At 35.7% G+C, this 19,549-nt stretch overlaps 3 protein-coding genes and 1 pseudogene across 3 annotated transcripts; 1 reads left to right on the top strand and 3 right to left on the bottom strand.

Moving 5' to 3' along the window:
* Nucleotides 1-1,943: 1,943 nt before the first annotated feature.
* Nucleotides 1,944-7,780, top strand: LOC110189348 (uncharacterized; the record flags this gene model as incomplete). The annotated part of the gene is made up of 5 exons (XM_086838503.1): nt 1,944-1,985; nt 4,880-4,889; nt 7,196-7,344; nt 7,402-7,569; nt 7,625-7,780. Coding segments are annotated over 5 exons (525 nt in total), but the record flags the coding sequence as incomplete, so codon positions are not given.
* LOC110189349 (uncharacterized) lies at nt 5,714-6,123 on the bottom strand. The gene is made up of 2 exons (XM_020959391.2): nt 5,950-6,123; nt 5,714-5,890 (listed from the first exon to the last, which is right to left on the bottom strand). The coding sequence occupies exons 1-2, from the start codon at nt 6,121-6,123 to the stop codon at nt 5,714-5,716; spliced, it is 351 nt and encodes a 116-aa protein (XP_020815050.2).
* Nucleotides 7,781-8,827: 1,047 nt separating the features above from the next.
* On the bottom strand, nt 8,828-9,342 carry LOC110189604 (putative salivary secreted peptide). Its single transcript, XM_020959737.2, has 2 exons — nt 9,135-9,342; nt 8,828-9,069 (listed from the first exon to the last, which is right to left on the bottom strand). Exons 1-2 carry the CDS (start codon nt 9,306-9,308, stop codon nt 8,893-8,895), a joined length of 351 nt encoding a protein of 116 aa, XP_020815396.1. The 5' UTR covers nt 9,309-9,342; the 3' UTR covers nt 8,828-8,892.
* Nucleotides 9,343-15,273: 5,931 nt separating this feature from the next.
* LOC110189347 (uncharacterized) lies at nt 15,274-17,449 on the bottom strand (annotated as a pseudogene).
* Between the last annotated feature and the right edge of the window lie 2,100 nt (nt 17,450-19,549).

Genomic DNA, 19,549 nt, shown 5'->3' with positions numbered 1-19,549 from the left:
AGGGAAAAGAGAGCAAAAACGAACAACCACCAGAGTTGAGCGAAAACCGGTTGCCGATGCCTGGCCGACGCAAGCATTCGCCGTGCGGCGAATTGCAGCCAGCGAAGCCCTGCGATTGGTCGGTTTTGGTGGGCGTATGGGCATCCGCCTTCCGATTGGCCAACGGCCAGGCGAGCCGAAGACTCCCGAAGCTTCAGACAGTTGCCATTGGTCGAGGTTTGGGGATTCGGCAAGCCGAGCACTGCGATTCGATTCCAGCACATTTTTTGGGTGAGTTCGGGTGGTCGCGGTGGTGGGTGGTTGTTTTCCGCAACGAAAAGGGGCGACTTTTTGGCGGAATATTGATTGATGGGACGGACGAGTGGGTTGGCAGTTATATCAAGAAATTTACGAATAAAATTACAAAACGGAGTTGAAGTGTCTGTTATAGAGTGTTGCTCTCAAGTTTAAACCATTTTGTCCGAAGAACAAGTACAGTTGTGCCTGCTTTTGCTAAGATCGCCTTTAAGCTGAACTTAATTTTTTGAATTCTACAAAAACTGCAAAACTCTACAAACTCTGTCTGGCATTTCAAAGCCTCTCTCTTCCTCGTTTTTGCCTCGCCTTCATTATTCATTACAATTTCTTGACAGACCGAGGAAAAACCGTTTCCATTCAAAGTCAGCCATATGGAAAGATATCTTTTCGAGTCACATCAGCAACAACAACAACAACAAAAGTGACTAAAGTACAAAGAAGAGTGGTCAAAACAAAGGAAAAGCGACGCTTTGTGTGTGTGCGCGAGTGTGTATGTATCCCAGGGAAAACGTGGCATTTTTCGGGGTTGTTGCTCATCAACGAAAAGAGAAAGAAGCAGCAGTTGGGTGGAAGTGCTCATAAATTATAATGAAGGAAAAATAAATAATATTTAGAAAATATCAGAAAGCTAAACAAATAAAATGCAAAGAAATTTAGAAAATAAAATTTTAGAACTAAGTCAGTTCAGGAAACTCTTAATATAATATAAGTTTTCTGGAATACATATTATCTTAATTTATTTCTCCCTATAGATTAAAGTAAAAAATATTGCACACTGGCGCCCTAGACAGAAATTAAATCGTTGCCTGTGTGGAGAACTAAGTTAAATTTATCGATAGGTCTTTATCAAATTCATACACCTAATGCACGCCATCTAGCTGTCACGCAATGGACTGAACAAATCTTGTAAAATGAACTTTTAACGTTCAAAAGCACCATCTAGGTGTGTAAAAGAATACCTAATACATAAGGTTTGAGTCATTGATGAAAAGCAAGGCTACATAACACGAGCGGAGACTGAAACCATTGCGCATACATAATTCGGATTAAAAATTAGGAGTAAAAATAACAATTCGGAGACAATTTTATCATTGATTGTAAGGTAACATTTTAATGTTATAACTAATTGAATATAATTTTCATTTTATGAAATATGTACATATGAATATTTAATATTGCCTTTTGAAAAAGCTAGACTAAGTATTTTTTTAATATATTGTTATATGTATATATAAACATTTTATGTAATTTATTATTTAAATTATTTATAGTTAATTTGTTTATCTGTATTTTTATAATAATAATAATAAATAGTTAATTACATAAAAAAAACATATTACCTTAAATTTTAAGTCAACTTTCCTAAATAAACAAAAACGTTAAAACAAAACGTTAAATATATAATATTTTCTCCATTTTTTTTTTAAATTATCCTTTTGGTATTTAATTTAGAATTTCGCATAATTAATTAAAATACAAATACTATCAACATACAAGTTAAAAACTTGTCCTGCCAGAAAAATTAATAAAACAAATACCTGTATGTACAAAAAATAATTATTCATAATTATTTAAACTTTTAACTGTTCCCAATTCTTGTTTCTTTTTTTAAATGTATTTTTTCACCAACTTAATGCGATAAATATTTATTTTTGCAACATTTCATGCAGATAATTTATCAATTGAACGTTGACTTTTCCAAGGCCTAATAAATCTTCGCAGGGAAAACAAAAAAGCGAGCATAAAAAAGTGCCACAAAAAGCCGAAATGTTTGCATTTGCGGTCTAAGTTTGCTTTAGCCCCAAAAATGGCCGAATGCATACTGTAACGTACTGCCTCCTCATCAATATTGATTGCCTGCTGACCCCTCCTGCCTCGTCCTGCCTGCCCCGTCCAGTTTCGTGGCGTTCTACAATTTAGACGCTCAAAATCTGTTATGCCACAAATCCCCAGCAGCGGCTGTCAAAACTCGAATGCAGGTGGCGAGGTGACACCTCCTCTGGCGAGGCTATAGCTATAGCTCCATATGAGAACCACACACCACATGCAATCAGGGCCGATCATAAATACTTCATTACCTTTTCCAGGGCAAATGGAGGTGGCACTGGCGCATTAGCGCTGCCTCAACATGTCCCTCCGCTGGCTGCACATTTCAAATGCGTTTTTCCACCTGGCCGAAACGTGCTGCCAGCTAAAATAATCACAACTCAGATTGGTTTGCCAAATTGCTATTTATTAAAAATCAATGCTCCTGCTCCTGCTGCTTCTGGCCACGAACCAATGGCCAACAACGATAACGGACAAGGGACAACGGCAAATCAGCAATTTCAGCAGCCTTAACAGCGTGTCCAACACCCTTCCATGTCATGTGTCCCCCGGGCACAACCACCTCGGCTCTTCTCCCATAGTCTTCGTCCATAAATGTGCACGGAGAGAAAAATATTTGCGAAACCGAATGTGATACAAAAAGAAAGCAGAACAAATTTGAACACAAATTGTTAGATTAATAAAAATATTCATGAAAAGGATTTAAGAGATCCTTAGGTTTTGCTTTTAACAATTTCATTACAAATATTTTGATTTTAAGTTTTTATATGTTTAATTTTCTTAAATTGATTGAATTTGTAACATCTTGAAGAAGATTAAATGTTCTAGACAAGTCTAGATTCCTTAATTCTGATTTAATTAATATTAATTTCAAACATTATTATTACCTTTTGTTATGGCAATCTTAATTGAATTTCTAGAAGTCTAAAAGGTGTTTCTAATTTATTGAATGATATTTTCAATTTGTTCAGCTTTTATTATGACAATCTCATTGAAAATAGTAAATAGTAAACATTTTAGGAGCTAAAATAAATGTATTCACTACAGTTGAATACATTTTTGATTTAATTAATATTATTTTTATTTTTTCGTAGCCTCTCTTATGACAATTGCTTTGCATTTATTGTGACAATTTTAGTGCATATCTAAAATGGGAAAGAAATGTAAATATTTTAAAAGCTGAAATTTTGTTATTCGTCTGCAGTTTTGCTATATTTATTTCAATTATTATTATATTTTTATGATTTTCTAGTTCTTGTTATGACAAGTTAATTGAATGCCTACAAATTTAAGAGAATAGCAAATATTCTGCTTTAGTTTTGTTATTTATATTTGAAATAATAAAGTTTTTCTATTTGTTTAGCTTTTATTGTGACAATTTTAATACATTTATAGTTGAAAAAAAAGAGTTAAAGAAGAGTGAACATTTTAAGAGTGCAAAGAAAGTTATTTTAGTGGATTTTTGCTATTTTTAAACTAATTAATATTTCGTTTAATTAGTTTATGCTTTATTATAACAATTTCAGTATTATTTTTATTTCGAATTTTATTTTTAATTTGGTTAAGCTTTTATTATGACATTTTTATTAAATTTATGTATAAACATTGGGATACTCTTCTTCCATATTAGGATCCAATTTCCATATAATTACTTAATGGTAAGTTTAATCAAATAATTTTCCTACTAATATTCTCTTAAATATTATAAAACTCCATCCCAATTTTGAACAGTGTCCGTGTAAACGTTACACAGCACACCCAACACTGGACAACAAAATCGCTGGCTGGGTGTGGGGCCTTGGCCTGCTAATTGAAATCCCATTTGAGGCGGTCAGACCAATGCAATCCTTGACCGCGCTGGCCAGTGTAAGCAGATGCCAGGGTTCAGACATATGCCAGGATGTGTGAATTTGGGGGCGGAGTGGGCGTGCGACGGCAGGACCTGCTCCAAGCAGCTGCCACTGCTGTCGCTGCTGGTTTTCAGGCGACATTTCCGGGCAGTCCGAAGTAATTGCTCGGCAAGCTGTTGCCGCTGACAGCAGGAGGATGGTGTGGCGGAGGTGGGGTGGTGTGTGTATTCACAGACAGGGTACCCTGTGGGTGTGTGTGTGTGGCAGCTTGGTCACCCGGGGACACTGGTGTAGTGGTCAGCTTAGCCGGCAAGCGGCTTACGTTAGGCATTTCGGTGCGGTGGCCACGCGGCGTATGAGGAATGTCAAGTGAATGCGATGCCGGAAGCAGCCGCATTTACCGGGTCTTAAAGTTGGGATCAACAGGGGGGAAGGGGGTTAGGAACCGATGAAGGCTTCTCCTTCACAGGAGCACAAATCGAATTCGGATGCACCGCGTCCTGTACAGGAAAATCTCTGCCTGCTGCACTGCAGTTACGTGACTTTTTTGGGGGGGCGATTTTTTATATCGAACGAGAGCACGTGGGACTTTCGCTTACTCAGAGCGGGGCTTACAGCGAGTGCAGCTGCCATAGCCTCCGCCATATCCTTTCTACACCCCCCCCCATATCCTTTCGCATCCGGCTGTATCCGTTGCCGTGGCCGTATCCGTAAACATATCCGGGACTTTGCCTGGCCGCGCTTTGCATATTAACTAAGTGAAACATTTCGTTGACAACTTTTCAAACATTCGTGTGTAAATGTTTACCGCCGAAGCTGGCTTTGGGATTGGGAGCTCTTCGCCCGCCCCCCCCATGGCCTCGAGACATTTAAAATTGAAATTTAAATTCGATACATAAACTGAGGAAATAGCCCAAGAAAAGGAGAGAAAATAAAAAAGGGACTCGGCCGACACATCCTTTTGACCGTGCAGCTTAACATATCGCTCCCAGACTCTATGCTACTCTTTTGGCAATTTGAAATACAAATTTTACACCCTGCATCTGGAATCCAATGAGCCAAGGCCAATAAGTCTGTCTCCCCCCGGGTTTTCCTTTCTTTAACATTTTTTTTCTCAACATTTCTGTTGGGTTTTAGGTTTGGTTTAGCCCCTCTAGCCGTTTTAACAGTCTGTCTGGGGATCCACAGGATTTGTGGTACCCTCTATCCATACACACACAGCACACACACCCTCCGTATTTATTAAATATTGAATGTTTTCCTTTGCTAGATGACTACGCCGCTGGCTGGCAAAAAAAAGGAGGGAAAAAGACTTTCATCCTTTTGTGCCCGCAGAGTAACAGCCCCCAAAAAAGGGGCTAAAAACTCAAAGCTAAACTTTTCGGGGGAGTTTCTGGGATTGACCCAAGGCTAATACGAGGAGAATATGCAAAGTTGGCCAGGGATAGACATATCAATATGCTATTTATATTGAAAGGGAACAATAATGGAGATATCACTGTATTCGGGTGATTACTCGGTGAAAGACTCCTAAGGGGCTTTTAGTTTTAGATATTTGTGAATTATTAATCTCTGGAAATAGTTGTTTTAGACAGATAAAATTGAATAGTTAAAGTTGTTTCAAAGAACTTTAATGAAATTGATAGTTTTATTGTTTATTTTACTAGATAACCATGTTAGTTGATTTATTTAAGTTCAGTACTAACCAGTTTATGTCAGCAGCATCTAATTTAGATTCCCTAAAATTCCCATATCTCTATGGTGGAGTTGATGCCGCGGTTTACTTGGCCACTAAGGTTAATGGTGACTTCGCTGGCACCCACACCGCCTCTTAAGAAACTGGGTGCAGCTCCAGAACTATTCACAAAGTGGTCATAAACATTAATAGCTGAGATGGTGAAGTTGTTGATAAAGCCCTTAATAGTTTTATATAAAAATTAGATTAAAAATCAAGGCAGTAATTTACCGAACTTACCTCGCATGGAAACTCCACTTTCACATTCCAGTATTTGTTATCAAGAGGGTGGCGGACCTCCGTTCGACGAAACAGAATAAGATCATGGGCAAAGGGTTCTCCAAATTTGGTGCTATAAGCCAGACTGGTGACAATCACACTCAAGATGATGGACAAGATCAGGATACTGTGCATGTTGCTTACTTTGTTGTTGATACTTTTAGTATCATCTCTCACTCGCTCGCCTTTTATAGTCACAACCAATCGGTTTTTTAATTAAGTTGTGTTTACCTGTAACGTGGCTTATCACAGGTGCCAGAACTGGGATGAGTCTGGCTAAAAAAGTAAAAAAACTAGTAAGAAAAACAATGTAAAAGAATCAGACATTCCAAATGATAGGAAAATGTTTAAGTCTTCTGATAAGTCAAAGTCTGGAATGCAGACAGTTAAAAAAGAAGGCGTCATTTGGTTCATTTATTATTAAATATTTATAATTAAACTTTTACTTGATAAACTTAAATCAGTTTTTGCTTAGATTTCTTTCAATAATTCAGAAATTTTTAATAGGTTAGAATTCAACTTAAGATCTAATAGACTATAAAGTATAAAAATGCCAAAATTGCTCACTACTATTTTTCAAACCCCTAAAAACTTATCTAAAAATTGTACTTTATAAATAAAAATACATTTTCTGTCAGTTTTTTATACATTTTTTAATTTGGACACAAATTTAAGCGTTTTTAAACTTCAAGTGATTTTTAGATAATCTTAGTTTCATTATAAAATATTTATATATACACATGTACCTAATACCCTAAACATAATACCCTAAATACACAGATAATAATTGTTTAATAAAAACCTCATTTATAAATCACATATTCAAAAGTATGAACATGTACATTCTGATTAAAGAACTGCAAATAAAACACGATCGTTAAATATTGTTTGTAAATGCAATCCCAAGTCCAAATTATATTTTAGAAATTTAATTTTAATTAGCACGGTAATAGTTCGATACGAATGAACAAGTTCCAGGGTTATTAACAGAGGTAAATCTAAATGTGTTTTGTATTACAAACGGAAATATTGTTTTAAATGGGTTTTTAAATTATAAATCGAATCAGTTCTCGTATATTAATCAATACAAAATGATGGTCCGCTTGCTCGTAGTCTGTTTTCTGGCTGGACTCTTGTTTAGCGGGGTAGAAACTCTTTAAAAACCCAAAGAACACGTTAATAATGTTAACTGAATTTCAGGCAAAATCCCTTGTGGAGTTTTCAAATTTGAAATGTGAATCTACGGATAAGGATTTCGCCGAGTTTGAGTGTTGTGCTCTTAAATCCGTGAATCGGACCTTCAAATACGTTACCATTAAAGTGAGACTCTTTAAGGTTCCGGTTACCAACGTTAAGGTATTTTACACAACTTTATATTTAGCTTTTTTATTTAGATTTTTCCTTTTTATTTAGGTTAACCTTGCCTTGTATCAGCGACTGAATGGGTTAAAGCCCTTCCTGTACAATATCACAGTCGACGGGTGTAAATTTGTAAAAAATCCGAGATCCAACCAGGTTGCAAGTTACTTTTATGATTTCTTTAAAAATCATTCCAACCTGAATCACCCTTGTCCCTACGATGTGAGTAATATATATTTTTAAGTCCTTTAAACAATCTCTAACAGAACTGTTTTAGCATGATCTGTTTGTGGATAAAATGTCTACTCAGTTTGTAGATCAACGTGTAACCAAAACTTTGCCCTTTCCCAAGGGTAGGTACATGTTCAAAACCGATTGGTATGTCAATAGTATCAAGCGAGCTGCGGTCAACATTTATTTAACTCTTTCATAAATAGATTTCGATTGTTTTAAGATACTTATTCAACTTACATCACAGTCCGTGCTCGGTAATTTAATATTAAGTTTAATAATAAATAATAATTAATAAATATATAAAGTACATACACGTATCACACATACAGTATGGGAAAAAATAATAGAAACACACAACTAGATCCACTTGGGGCTCACTTCTTAATTCCCCACATATTATATATTTTAGACAAATGTATTCTTTTTACATTCTGCATTAAAAAAATAATGCAAATGATTAATAAAATTATTATGAGCGACATTCTACAAATAAGTTATTATTTGTTTTTTAGTTTCATTCTATATTAAAAATTTTGTAAAAGATTTATTATTATATTATATCATTAAAATTTATGATAGATGAGTTGTTTTGCCTAAAATTATAAAAATAATTTCATATAAAACGACTTTCCTAACTTAAGTTTCGCGGAAAGTAAACTATAGAGCTTAAAACACAAACCTGTTGTTTTTTCTATTAATATTGCCAATTTTATGAAATCTTTCTTATTTGCAAAATTCCCCAATATACATCTTTATGCCTGAGCTTTATTATATAGGCTATTCTCTAAATATATGTAGGTTAATATGTATATGTATTTGGGAGTTGTTATTCAAGTCATAGTTTATTTTAAGAGTATCTTTCCTGCTTTAATTTCATTTTTTGTAAAATAATAAATATATAATAATATTCATTCCGATTCTGCCCTAATTACATCTCTGGCACTTGAAAGTAAATCTTAATTACACAAAAACCTCCCTCAGGGTACTGCTAAAACAAAGCTTAGTTCGCTTTGGCTTGTACATTGGAGGCAAAGCGAAGAAGAGATCGAGGGAGAGATTAAGAGAGAGATGGAGACAGAAATATCGATAGAGAAAATATGACACATAATACAAAGTCATAACAATATACGAGAGAAACCAAGTTTCGTACTTAAAGTGAGACTTTAGTTCCAATTTCGTTTTCAGGTATTTTACAGAAATTGGATCCTCTCTTGCTGAATAAAATGAAATAAAAAATCCATTTCTGTTTACTATTCCATTTGATATCTTAGCTCATTTTATTCGGTTATTTGCATATTCCCAACTATAGACTTATCGTCCCCAGATCTCGACGGTGGAGTCAATGCCGCGGCCAACTTGGCCGCGCAGGTTGATGGTGGCGAAGCGGTAACCAGGACCGCCGGACCACAGACTGGGAGCGGCGCCGGAGCTGTTCTTGAAGTTGTCGTAGACAAAGATGGCCGAGATGTTGGCGTAGTTAACAGTGCCCTGATGAAGACAGTGGTTCAATTAGTACATTTTAATAAAGAACTTTTCGAAATAGATCAACTTACGGCACGTGGGAAAGCGACGTTCACATTCCAGTAGTTGTTCTTGATGGGATTACGGATCTCCCTCTGCTGGGAGAGCAGGTAGTCACTGCTGTTGCGACGACCCCAGCTGGAGCTGTAGGCGTGTCCGCCGAGGATCACGGCAAGGACGACGGAGAGGATCAGAAGACTGCGCATATTGAAGGTTCTGGTTCGTTTGATGTCAGCTGTGGTCTCTGCCCTCGCTTTTATAGGACGCCGCTCGCTGGGTGAGACATTGTTTACAGAAGCGTTTCGCTTTTAATTAACTTTTGTTGCCTGTAACGGGGGCTTATCGCACCTGTGGCGGGGTATCATAACTGGCAAAAAGCGCCAGCCAAATAGTGCAAAATAAAATCAAAGTAAAAGAAACCCCCCAAACGGCAATCTCATGCCGCGATAAGATTACCTGACTCACACCTGACGCCGCGGCGGTGCAAAAACAATACAGTTCCGATATTCTCTTGGCTTTGCAATCTTCCAGGAAAAGATTCTCATTTATCAGCAAAGCCCTCGCAGTACATATATTATATATATATAATTGCATATCGGAAAAAATCACCTTTAGCAGATTTCAGACAAATGATATTGGGTGTTAAGTGGAAGTGCTTCAGCTTAGGCAGAAAATGTATTTTGGCAGTATCTGAGGTGTTGCTTATCAAACTTAAAAAGAAACAAACACAGAGATTTCCCTGGAATCTGAAATGGGAATTAATTTATAGTTGAAACATTAAAAGTGTTGTGGAAATTGACAAGTTTCTTGGAATTTAATTGGTTATATTCGATTTATATATATTTGTTTCTGGTAAAGTGCTATAAAGGCAAGAAAATATATTTTAATTTGTCAAACTATCCTTGAGTTATTAGGACATGCAGAAATTCAACAGATACATTTCTTGTCTTTGAATTTTCAAGTGTCTGAAATTTAATTTAAACATATTTATGACATACTCCGTCTTTCAATAAGCCTTAATAATGGCCTCGAGGCCTTTATTTAGTAAGTCACAAACAGAAAATGTATTCAATAGTAATTAAATATGTGCAATGGACAAGTGAAATATATAAAATGCCAATAGGAGCTTAAATTAATGCTGTTTGTATCAGCTTACAAATTAAACATCATGAGATATTTATATTTTGATGCAGGCTTGATTATTCAAAAATTGATTTAGCCTAATTAAACAATTAATAACAAAAGAGTAATGACATTTATTATTTCCAATCAAATTGAATTAAACAAAAGCACATGTAAGCAGTCTATTTTGCATGTATTAAATCTTTGATTAAATTGGTTCTGCTTAAGCTTAGTTCTGATAATTTGAGAGGAGTAACTAAGCATGTTTGGTAGTTTAAAGTACATCTGCAGTTTGATGTACATATTTACCAGGGGATTAATTTACCTCTGCTCAAATACAGATCATAATCATAATTTGAGACAAGCAATTAAACATGTACATACACATATATCGCATTTCAATGGCAATTCATTGCGAAAAGTATAAGCGACGTAAGCTGCCATAAGCTGGCGAATTACAAACTATCATTTGGCATCTGGAATTGTTTGAACTGGCGGAGTTTTCATCGTTTCTAATTAAGTGCGGAGCTTATTTCCTCCATTGTCAGCTGATGAATGCTGGTGATGATGAATTTCCCTCAGAATGCACTCCTGGAATTTAAGAGCTCACCGAAGGGGTCTTTACACATTGCCACAGGACTGTTACCATCCCTTAGTCCTTATCCTTGTGCCAGAGCTTTGGGAGGTGGAGATGGAGCTGGAAAAGGAGCTAGAGCTGTAGATCTGGTCGTATGCTGCATATTTATTGCAAATTACCAAGACCAGATACCCGGGAGTCACTTGGTTTGGAATAAAACCTCATTACTTGCAGCAGCCGTCGCTGATAAGGGTGGACGTATTTGTCACTTATGAAAGGATAATTCGCCACGCTCTGCAAGGATACTGAAGTAAAAAAGTCACAACACCACGCATTCGCAGTTGCTCCCCCCAAATACAAGACAAATGCCGGAGGGAATGAATGTCGGGCAAAAGTTTCACCATTATCCGATTGCAGTGCCATGTCCTGGCATTTTGTGCAGCAACTTGTTAATCACATTTTATTGACACATCCCTGGCACTCGGGGGAATCGATTTCCATTTTTAAATTGGCCAAATTAAGGGCTGATTTTGCTTTTGCTTTGGCCGGGGCCGAGGTTGAGGCCGGGGCCGAGGTTGAGGCCGGGGCCCTCTTTTCAGTTTCAGTTTGACTGTTACATGCGTTCGCTTGATAAGCAATTTGCAGTAGACTTACACGGACAGGCCCACATCGGATGGGGAAATCAGATACACTTAAGGAAATAATTAAGTACGTTTTAAAGGATAACAAATTGGGTTAAGAATTAGATTGAATATCTTATGCAAGGCTATGAATTAGAACTTGAAGAGTTGGGTCACTTTAAACTAAAAAACGAAATAAAGGATCAGTTCGAACCTGAATCATTTCTCTCTTTAGAGAGATCTTCTCTCGCACACGCTAGGTGCCTAGTAGCGAACGAGAGAGTTCTCCAGCTAAGCACTCGGAGAGAGTCTTTTCTTTTTGTCCCTCTAAATTCAAATGAGCGTAATTAGAGCAGAAGGAAATGCAACCAATTTAAATATGAGAGACACTCCTTTATGTTATTTTTTCTTGTAAAGCTCTGCTTTTAAAAGATATTTTTTTTGTAATATAATCTGCAATATAATTTACCCACTTAAAAATCCTTTAAATTATTTCCTGTGTAAACACCCACATGCACTTACACTCGCCAGATTCGACAATTGGCAAATTTAAAAGCAATAAACGTACAGAGAGCAAATTTCTGGGTTTATGCCTCGTTGTCGTTTTTGCCTTTTTTAACTGTTCGACAGGAAAATGGAGGGAGAGTGGGAGGGGAGGGAGACCCCCGGGGGGCGGAAGGACGCGTGCCTTGGCGTTGGTACTTTCTGGTTCCACCCCCTGGGATGTGTGTCTGGGCCTGGGATTCCATCGCAAGCTGCCAGTGCCACTCAAAATGGGGACTTCCCTTTCATTTGCGCTTTCAATGCCAATCGCTGGAGCGACAGCAGCCCTCGGATCGGGCTCACCCCGTTCTCCCTTCCAGGGGCCAGAGTTCAAGCTGCGCTTTGGAAAAATGTCAAGAGCGGAATGTGCACTTTTGACAGTTTCAGTTCATTCGAAGCTAACCCTAAATATCCCACCCCCATCCCCCCGACATCCGCACACATGGCAACCCTGACACGTACCCCTAATAAAACTTTCTCGTTTTCGGAACAGCAAGAACAAAGTCAAATATTAGGGGGAAAAGTGGAAAATGGCAACGGCAGCAGCGGCAGCGGCTGGTTTATTTTATTTTCCATGTTTTTAATGTGCTTTTTGTACTGTGGCAACACACCCCAACACTCATACCCCCGGAGGAGACCCAAAAATTCGAGTTTAGTTGCTATGCTAAGCAATGAAAAGGCGAAATAATAATCCAAACAATGGAGCCAGACTCTCTCATTCGCATAATTTCAAGGAATTTTAAGGAATTTCAGGGAATTTCCTATATTGTAGAGCTTTTCATTCAGTATGCTCTTACTTTGAATATGTTTATTCATTTGTTTTTCTCCATTTCAAATATGCTGAGTTCGGAAACTAAATGAATACTATATTTAATATTCTATTTTTATTGTTAAAAGTACTACTACTTCTTGTTTACTAAAACATTTTGTTAATATTCATAAAATCCTCCAAGAACAATTGCTCAAATCAGTGCCACTCATGAATATTTGCTTTTAAAGTCAACAGACCGACATGCGTGCATTTAATTAAATTGCATTTATTTCAATATAATTAAATTAGTTGAAATTTTACATATAGGAAAATGTTTTGTGGGTGGGTCCTTTATCCTAGTGGCAGTTGTTAATTGTTGTTTGCTCATTGTTTGCGCAGTAGAGTTAATAAAATGTAAAATTCATTACATGTGCTTCGAATTAATATTTGTTCGTTTCAGTTGATTTGCAAGAGTGACGGGCAAAGGCGAAAAGTTTGTAGTTTTTAAACGTTTACTGTTAGTTAACTAATTATTTTCATATTGTATTTAATTTATTTGTACAGGTGAACACTTTGAAATTGTCATTTCCTCATGAGCCCAAACAATTTATTGCATATTTTTTATTTTACTACTTGGGTTAAATCAGAATCTAAGTTTTTACTTCTAAAAGTTTATTAATTTTTATGAAATTATGTAACTTGCAATAAACTTAATTTTTTTATGGAATAATTTCCCTAGCTAAATGACCGAAAGGTTTCGAAATATTCATTTGAAATTCAGGAATTTCTAGTCCCCTTAAATATTTTTCTCTAAATAAGTTTAAAATACTTAGGGCTAAAAATACCTGAGCTTTTTTTAATTTTCCGGCCACTGTGGCGAAAATGTTGCGTTGCCAGATGCAGTTTGTCGGCAAACCTCAAAGGGTTGCAACTTTTCCCCAACATTTCCTTTGCATTTGTGTGTGTACAAGTCCTTTTGGCAGGCTTTCAACGTTGTTTTTTATTATTATTTCGCTTTATTTTGTGATATGCAAAATGGTTTGTAGACCCAATGAATGTCCCCCTGCAATTGCTAATGAATTCTCTAAGCGATAACGTGGCTAAAAAAGAGTTTAATGCGCCAGCAGCAACAAAGCAAAGCAAACATAATGAAAAGGGCCAAAACAAAGGGAAAAGCCACCTAAACGGAGGTAAACTTTTGGCTAAAAGAATGTAGGATACTCTTGAGGATATAAAACAATTAATTCTTTTTCATTCATCTCTTTTAATTTATTAAATTTATTTTAAAATAATATTATTTTAAAGGAAACATCGAATATAACTTTTTTGAATAGTAATGTGTGAAAAGTCCTAAACTTTTATATAAAAAAAAACTAAAACTAAACTAAAAATTGTGCTACCTAAATTTAGATATGATATTTTCCACCAAATTGAAAGCATAACTCATTTAAAATATGATCTAACAAAAAAAAAGAAGAACTACATTTAGAATCTTACAAATTTGAGAGAGGTCTTTAAAGAACCTTATTAATTCATGAATCTCCCTGGGATGTTATTTTTTTACGTCAGCCTAATGTGAAATTGAATAAAATCCTTACAAAGGTGTTTAAAATAAAGATAAAAACTTTGACAATGTTAAAAAAAACTTTTTTGTACTAAATTTTAATTACCTTAATTTTACACAGCGGTAGGCTATATAAAAAATATATATTAAGCTAATGTCAAATTTATGTATAAATATATTTATAAAAACTATCTAAATATCTATTTTTATGGATTGTAAAAACACTTTGTGATGTCAGGAATGCTCTAGAATATATCACTTTCTTTACGTTTATAATACTCCTTGGTAAGGGTATAAATACCAGGGCGCTTAAGTTTGTTTGCCCCTTTGTTGTTGTCGCTGCTGCTGCTATTGTTGCTGTCGCTTTTGTTGTTGTTTTTGTTATTGTTGTTGTTGTTAATTGCTGACTTAATGGCGCTTTAATTAAATCGCAACACTGCAGGCAACCCGAGTAGTGAAAGGATGAGGGAACTGGGCGGAATTAGGAGTCGGGGTTGCTGGTGGCTGGCGGAATTCTTGCACATGGCGACTTCCGGTTAGTCACGATCCAGAGCCGGGGTTGGGATCGGGGTCGGGGTCGGGGTCAGTGTCGGCGTCAACCCCCTGTGACTGCTATTCGGTCCGACTTGATTTGTGACCCTTTGTTAGTTGTAAAACGGTCGAAAGTTGTAAACGGTTCCTGCCATTTTATTTTATCAATAGTCGAAACATCTGTCGGGGCAATTTGGCCATTTCAAAGCAGGTCTAGCTATAGTTTTAGCAGTTTAAAAGGTTTATTATATAGACCATTTATGAAGTATATTTATTTCAATTTATATTTACTTCGTTCATATAGAAAATTAATTTCACCTTTAAAAATTAAATAGGACAATTTCTTCGATAAACTTAAACGAATTTTAAAACACTTTTAAGATTGTGCTTTACAGGAGGAAGACCATACACCATAAAATAAAATATATATGATTAAGTAATCAATATAAACATTTTGAAATATTTATGAAAGAGTTAAATAAAGTCCAACTTCAGCCCTCTTAATGTTGTACGCATACCAGTGACTTTGGAACAGGTAGCTGCCTTCGGGAAATGGCAGGACTCTGGTTATGCGATGATTCATATCCGTAGCAGATACCTTATCCACTATCAGATCATGCTATAAAAATCAAAATTCAATTAGAGTTCATGTAGGGGAATTGATCACTTACATCATAAGGACATGTGTGATTTATATTGGAAAAATCCTTGCCGAATTCATAAAAATATCTCGCAACCGGATTAGACGTTTTGCTTTGCAAAAACTTACATCCATCGAAGGTCACATTGTACAGGAAGGGCTTTAGCCCATTAAGTCGCTTGTACAATGCCACGTTAATCTAAAGCATAAGCCTTTTGATTATAAATTATTACAATTAATTTTAAAAGTTAAATTACAATACCTTAGTATTGGTTATCGGAACCTTTAAGAGCCGCACTTTTACAGAAACGTATTTGTAGGTTCGATTTACTGACTTTAATCGACAAGTTTCAAAGTCGCTAAACTGGCTATCCATAGTTTTACATTTGATATTGGTGAACTCCACCAGGGAATGGACCTGTTATAAATACAGTTTTACTAAAATTATGTTTTCTATGATTCTTTCGTAGACTTTTTACCCCGCTAACCAAGCAGACAGTAACCAAACAGACAACAACAATGCGGCCCATCTTTATGTATTGATTTATCCACGAGAACTGAACCATTCATTTCAATATTTAAAACAATATATGTACTTATATCTGTTATTAATGGAAAAGCATTCATATTTGCTTGTCATGATTGGTTAGCATATACCATTCATATCTAAATATACAATTACTATACTATATTAAATCTTATTTTATAAATCATTAGAGATCATTTAGAAATCATTTTTATGGTCGACTTCTGAATTGTTTAAGTATGCATAAAAATAACAAAAAAGGAAGCTAACTTCGGCTCGCCGATAGAACTTCTATGACTAGGTATCCATACAATATAAATTATATATATTTGTGTTAAAAAACAATGAAATAATACCTGCTTTCATTTCATTCACCTATACATATTATATTTGCAGTTTTACAGTCACATATTTGCATTTTTGCTCCACATCTAACGATCGTTTGTATGGCATCTATATGATATAGTCTTCCGATTTTCATAAAATTTGACACAAAATTTAAGACTAATATAAAATGGCTATACCTCAAATTTGATGAAAATTTGTTGAAAACTGAAAGTGTTATAATTTTTAATTGTATTAATTTCTCGACCGTTCTTATGGGAGCTTATGATATATTAGTCCGATTTTCATAAATTTTTTTTACAAAATTGAAGAGTATAGTAAAATGGCTATATCTCAAATTTGATCCAATTCTATTGAAAACTGAAAAAGTTAAAATTTTTGTTGTAAAAATGTTCCGATTATTCCTATGGCAGCTATATGATATAGTCGTCCGATCCGGCCCGTTCCGACATATATACGAGTGAGAGTATATAGAAGGCTAACTACAAAGTTTCGTTCAGATAGCTTCAAAACTGAGAGACTAGTTTGCGTAGAAACGGACAGACGGACAGAAGGACAGACGGACAGACGGACAGACGGACAGACGGACATGGCTAGATCGACTCGGCTGTTGATCCTGATCAAGAATATATATACTTTATATAGTCGAAGTCTATATACACTTTCCATATATAAATTTTACGAAAAGTTGTAAGGGTAAATTACTGAAGTTGTAAAAAATTTAAAACACAAATCTATCTAACAGTGATGATAATTTTGTAACCGGAAACTTTTATTTTATTTTATTTTATTTTGTACACTGTAGGCAGAAGTTACAAACTTAGGCTATAGGGATCGGCCATAACAGCGGAGATCGTGTTATCGTGTTCTTTAGTTATAAGGATAAGGATAATTTAAGTTGGAACAGTTTTTAAAGAACTTTTATGCGTCGATTGTCATATTTTACAGGAAGGACTTTAACCCACTTAGTCGCAAAGCAATGTTAACCTAAATTGTAAACAAATAAGATCAGAATAATTTGTATGGTTAATCGACCTTAACATTGGTAGTCAGAACCTGGAGGAGTCTCACTTTTAGGGACATGTACTTGTAGCTCCGATTTAAGGGCTTCAAAACGCAATATTCCATGTCTGAAAACTTCCTGTCCAAATATTCACATTTGATATCGATACTTTATGATGTCAAATTTAAAGTATATATATATGTACATAAGTTTTAATAGAGCTACTTTTAGGTTTCATGGCAGTCTAAGAACGATTAACTCTTATCGATGTAGTCAGTCCATGTAATCTAGAAATTGACAATAGTAATTGTACCATTATAATAATTAATATATTTATATTTTGGTTCAACATTTAACACAAACAGCTTCGGCACGCCGAGATTTGTATACCCGTGCATCCCTTTTGGTCAAATAAATAGAAACATAAGACATAACAAAATGATTTTAAATAAAATTTTACATTTTTTTTTATAGATTTATACTTATGCTTTAGTACCAAATACATCGCTTAAAATCTAGCTATTTATTTGATTACAAACTTATCCTTGGCATCACTGCACAACAACAATCCACCCACAAAAATTATTCAGCCAACTGGCGAAATGTTGCAGCTGCAATTGTTTGGTTTTTGCCATTCGGTATTTTCGTGTTTGGTGTCTGGCCGGGCGATAAGTTGGCCAACTGTTGTGTTGTCGATGTGGCAGACACACAGCTTTAGATTCGATCTTGGGCGCCACGCCCCTTTCCCTGCCTCTGAATGCTTAATTGCCGGCTTCGGCGTCTATCAAGTTGAGTTATTTCTGTGGTTATTGTTGCTCCCCAAGCAGCCTGGCGTGAAATTTTAATTAATGCAAGGGAAAGGCGTGCAACTACCGACAAACAAGCCGCAAAAAGCAGCAGTTTTTGTTGCCAAATTGATGAACTCTCGCCAACTCTGGCAGCCATGGCTTACGAAGAGTGCTTGTTTTTCCTTCAATATTTACGTTTAATCAAATGTAAAATCCACACCGATAACTGAAAGCTGCAATAACAATCCAGACTGGATCTGTACACATAATCGCTGCAGCTCTGGACCTTCCTGGGCAATCTATTTATATTTTGTGGTTTCGGGTTTCGATATGGCAAGGCACATAGAGATATATGTATATACTCACATGTGGCCGTGAGAGTTTATACATCATTTTAATTAAACGCGGTAAAAAACACGGGCCGTAATACACGGCAGATAAAAATGCAATATGTCCGCAATACCGCAATTTGTTTAACATTCCGGGCAAACGCGGACTGCATAAACAATTAAACCGATTGAGTTGAAAATGGTGGGTATAAAAAAGCACTGCGAAAACCACAGGATAAAAATTGTATATATATTATGGCGCAATCTAACATTTCGATCATGGCTGGTTATGTTTACTCACATTTAATTGGTTTAGTGCCGTCGCAATGGCAATCGATACGGTCTATAGGCCGGCCAATAGTGCCACAAATCATCGCAATTCATAAATAATAAAGCCGTTTAAATGATTTAAAAAGCGTTTTGCATATTTCATAGTCTCAGAGCCAGGTCATTTGGCTGCCAATTAAATGCTAAATAGATTAAAATGCCAAAATGCTGCGATAAACTCAATCACGAATTCTGATTTATGCCTGCCAAAGGGCCCAAAGCCATCCCCTGCTAGTTTATCAAAAAACACCCTACACTTTAGAGCCAAAAATTCGAGTCGAATTTCATTATTCTAATGTTAGTTTATTCAATTTGAATGGTCTTTTCGTTTTTATTATGCATATTTGAGGGAAATTGGGTTTACAAAATAGTTAAAAATGGAAAAATGAGTATTTTGCTGGGGAGAGTTAACATTTGTTTCTGTAGCTTAGAAAAGGTTTTAATGCAAATTATACAAAAAGGAAATTCTTTATGTTCTACTTATTTTCAGTGGAGTATAATATGCTGAAATTGAAACCTTTTTTTATTGCGTTTAAAATATAATAAATTTAAATGTCCCTAGGAATGATTTATAGGGTTTAAAAAAAATATTTTCAACTCCATATTTAACATTTAAATTCCCTAATTTTAGCATTTCCTTAAAAACTTGTATATGCTGTATATATATTTGTACAGAATCCCATCGAAACCCTGTATCTTATCAATACAGCTCCATATCAAGCCGTGCAGACGCTCATAATGCGTCAACTAATTGCTCATTAATTCGCAAACATGATTTCCA

The sequence above is a fragment of the Drosophila serrata genome, unplaced genomic scaffold (assembly GCF_035046125.1).
Source record: "Drosophila serrata isolate PLE 108 unplaced genomic scaffold, ASM3504612v1 contig_347, whole genome shotgun sequence".
Lineage (NCBI taxonomy): Eukaryota > Metazoa > Arthropoda > Insecta > Diptera > Drosophilidae > Drosophila > Drosophila serrata.
The sequence above is the reverse complement of the archived record's forward strand: the minus strand, read 5'-3'. Positions and strand labels throughout refer to the sequence as shown.

What these genes read in the sequence shown, in the direction of transcription:
- LOC110189349 (XM_020959391.2), bottom strand. Translation starts at nt 6,123, where the DNA reads ATGCACAGTATCCTGATCTTGTCCATCATCTTGAGTGTGATTGTCACC. An exon ending in AAGTGGAGTTTCCATGCGAG is followed by an intron (nt 5,891 to 5,949) that starts GTAAGTTCGGTA and finishes AAAACTATTAAG; the next exon opens with GGCTTTATCAACAACTTCAC.
- LOC110189604 (XM_020959737.2), bottom strand. Translation starts at nt 9,308, where the DNA reads ATGCGCAGTCTTCTGATCCTCTCCGTCGTCCTTGCCGTGATCCTCGGC. An exon ending in ACGTCGCTTTCCCACGTGCC is followed by an intron (nt 9,070 to 9,134) that starts GTAAGTTGATCT and finishes TGTCTTCATCAG; the next exon opens with GGCACTGTTAACTACGCCAA.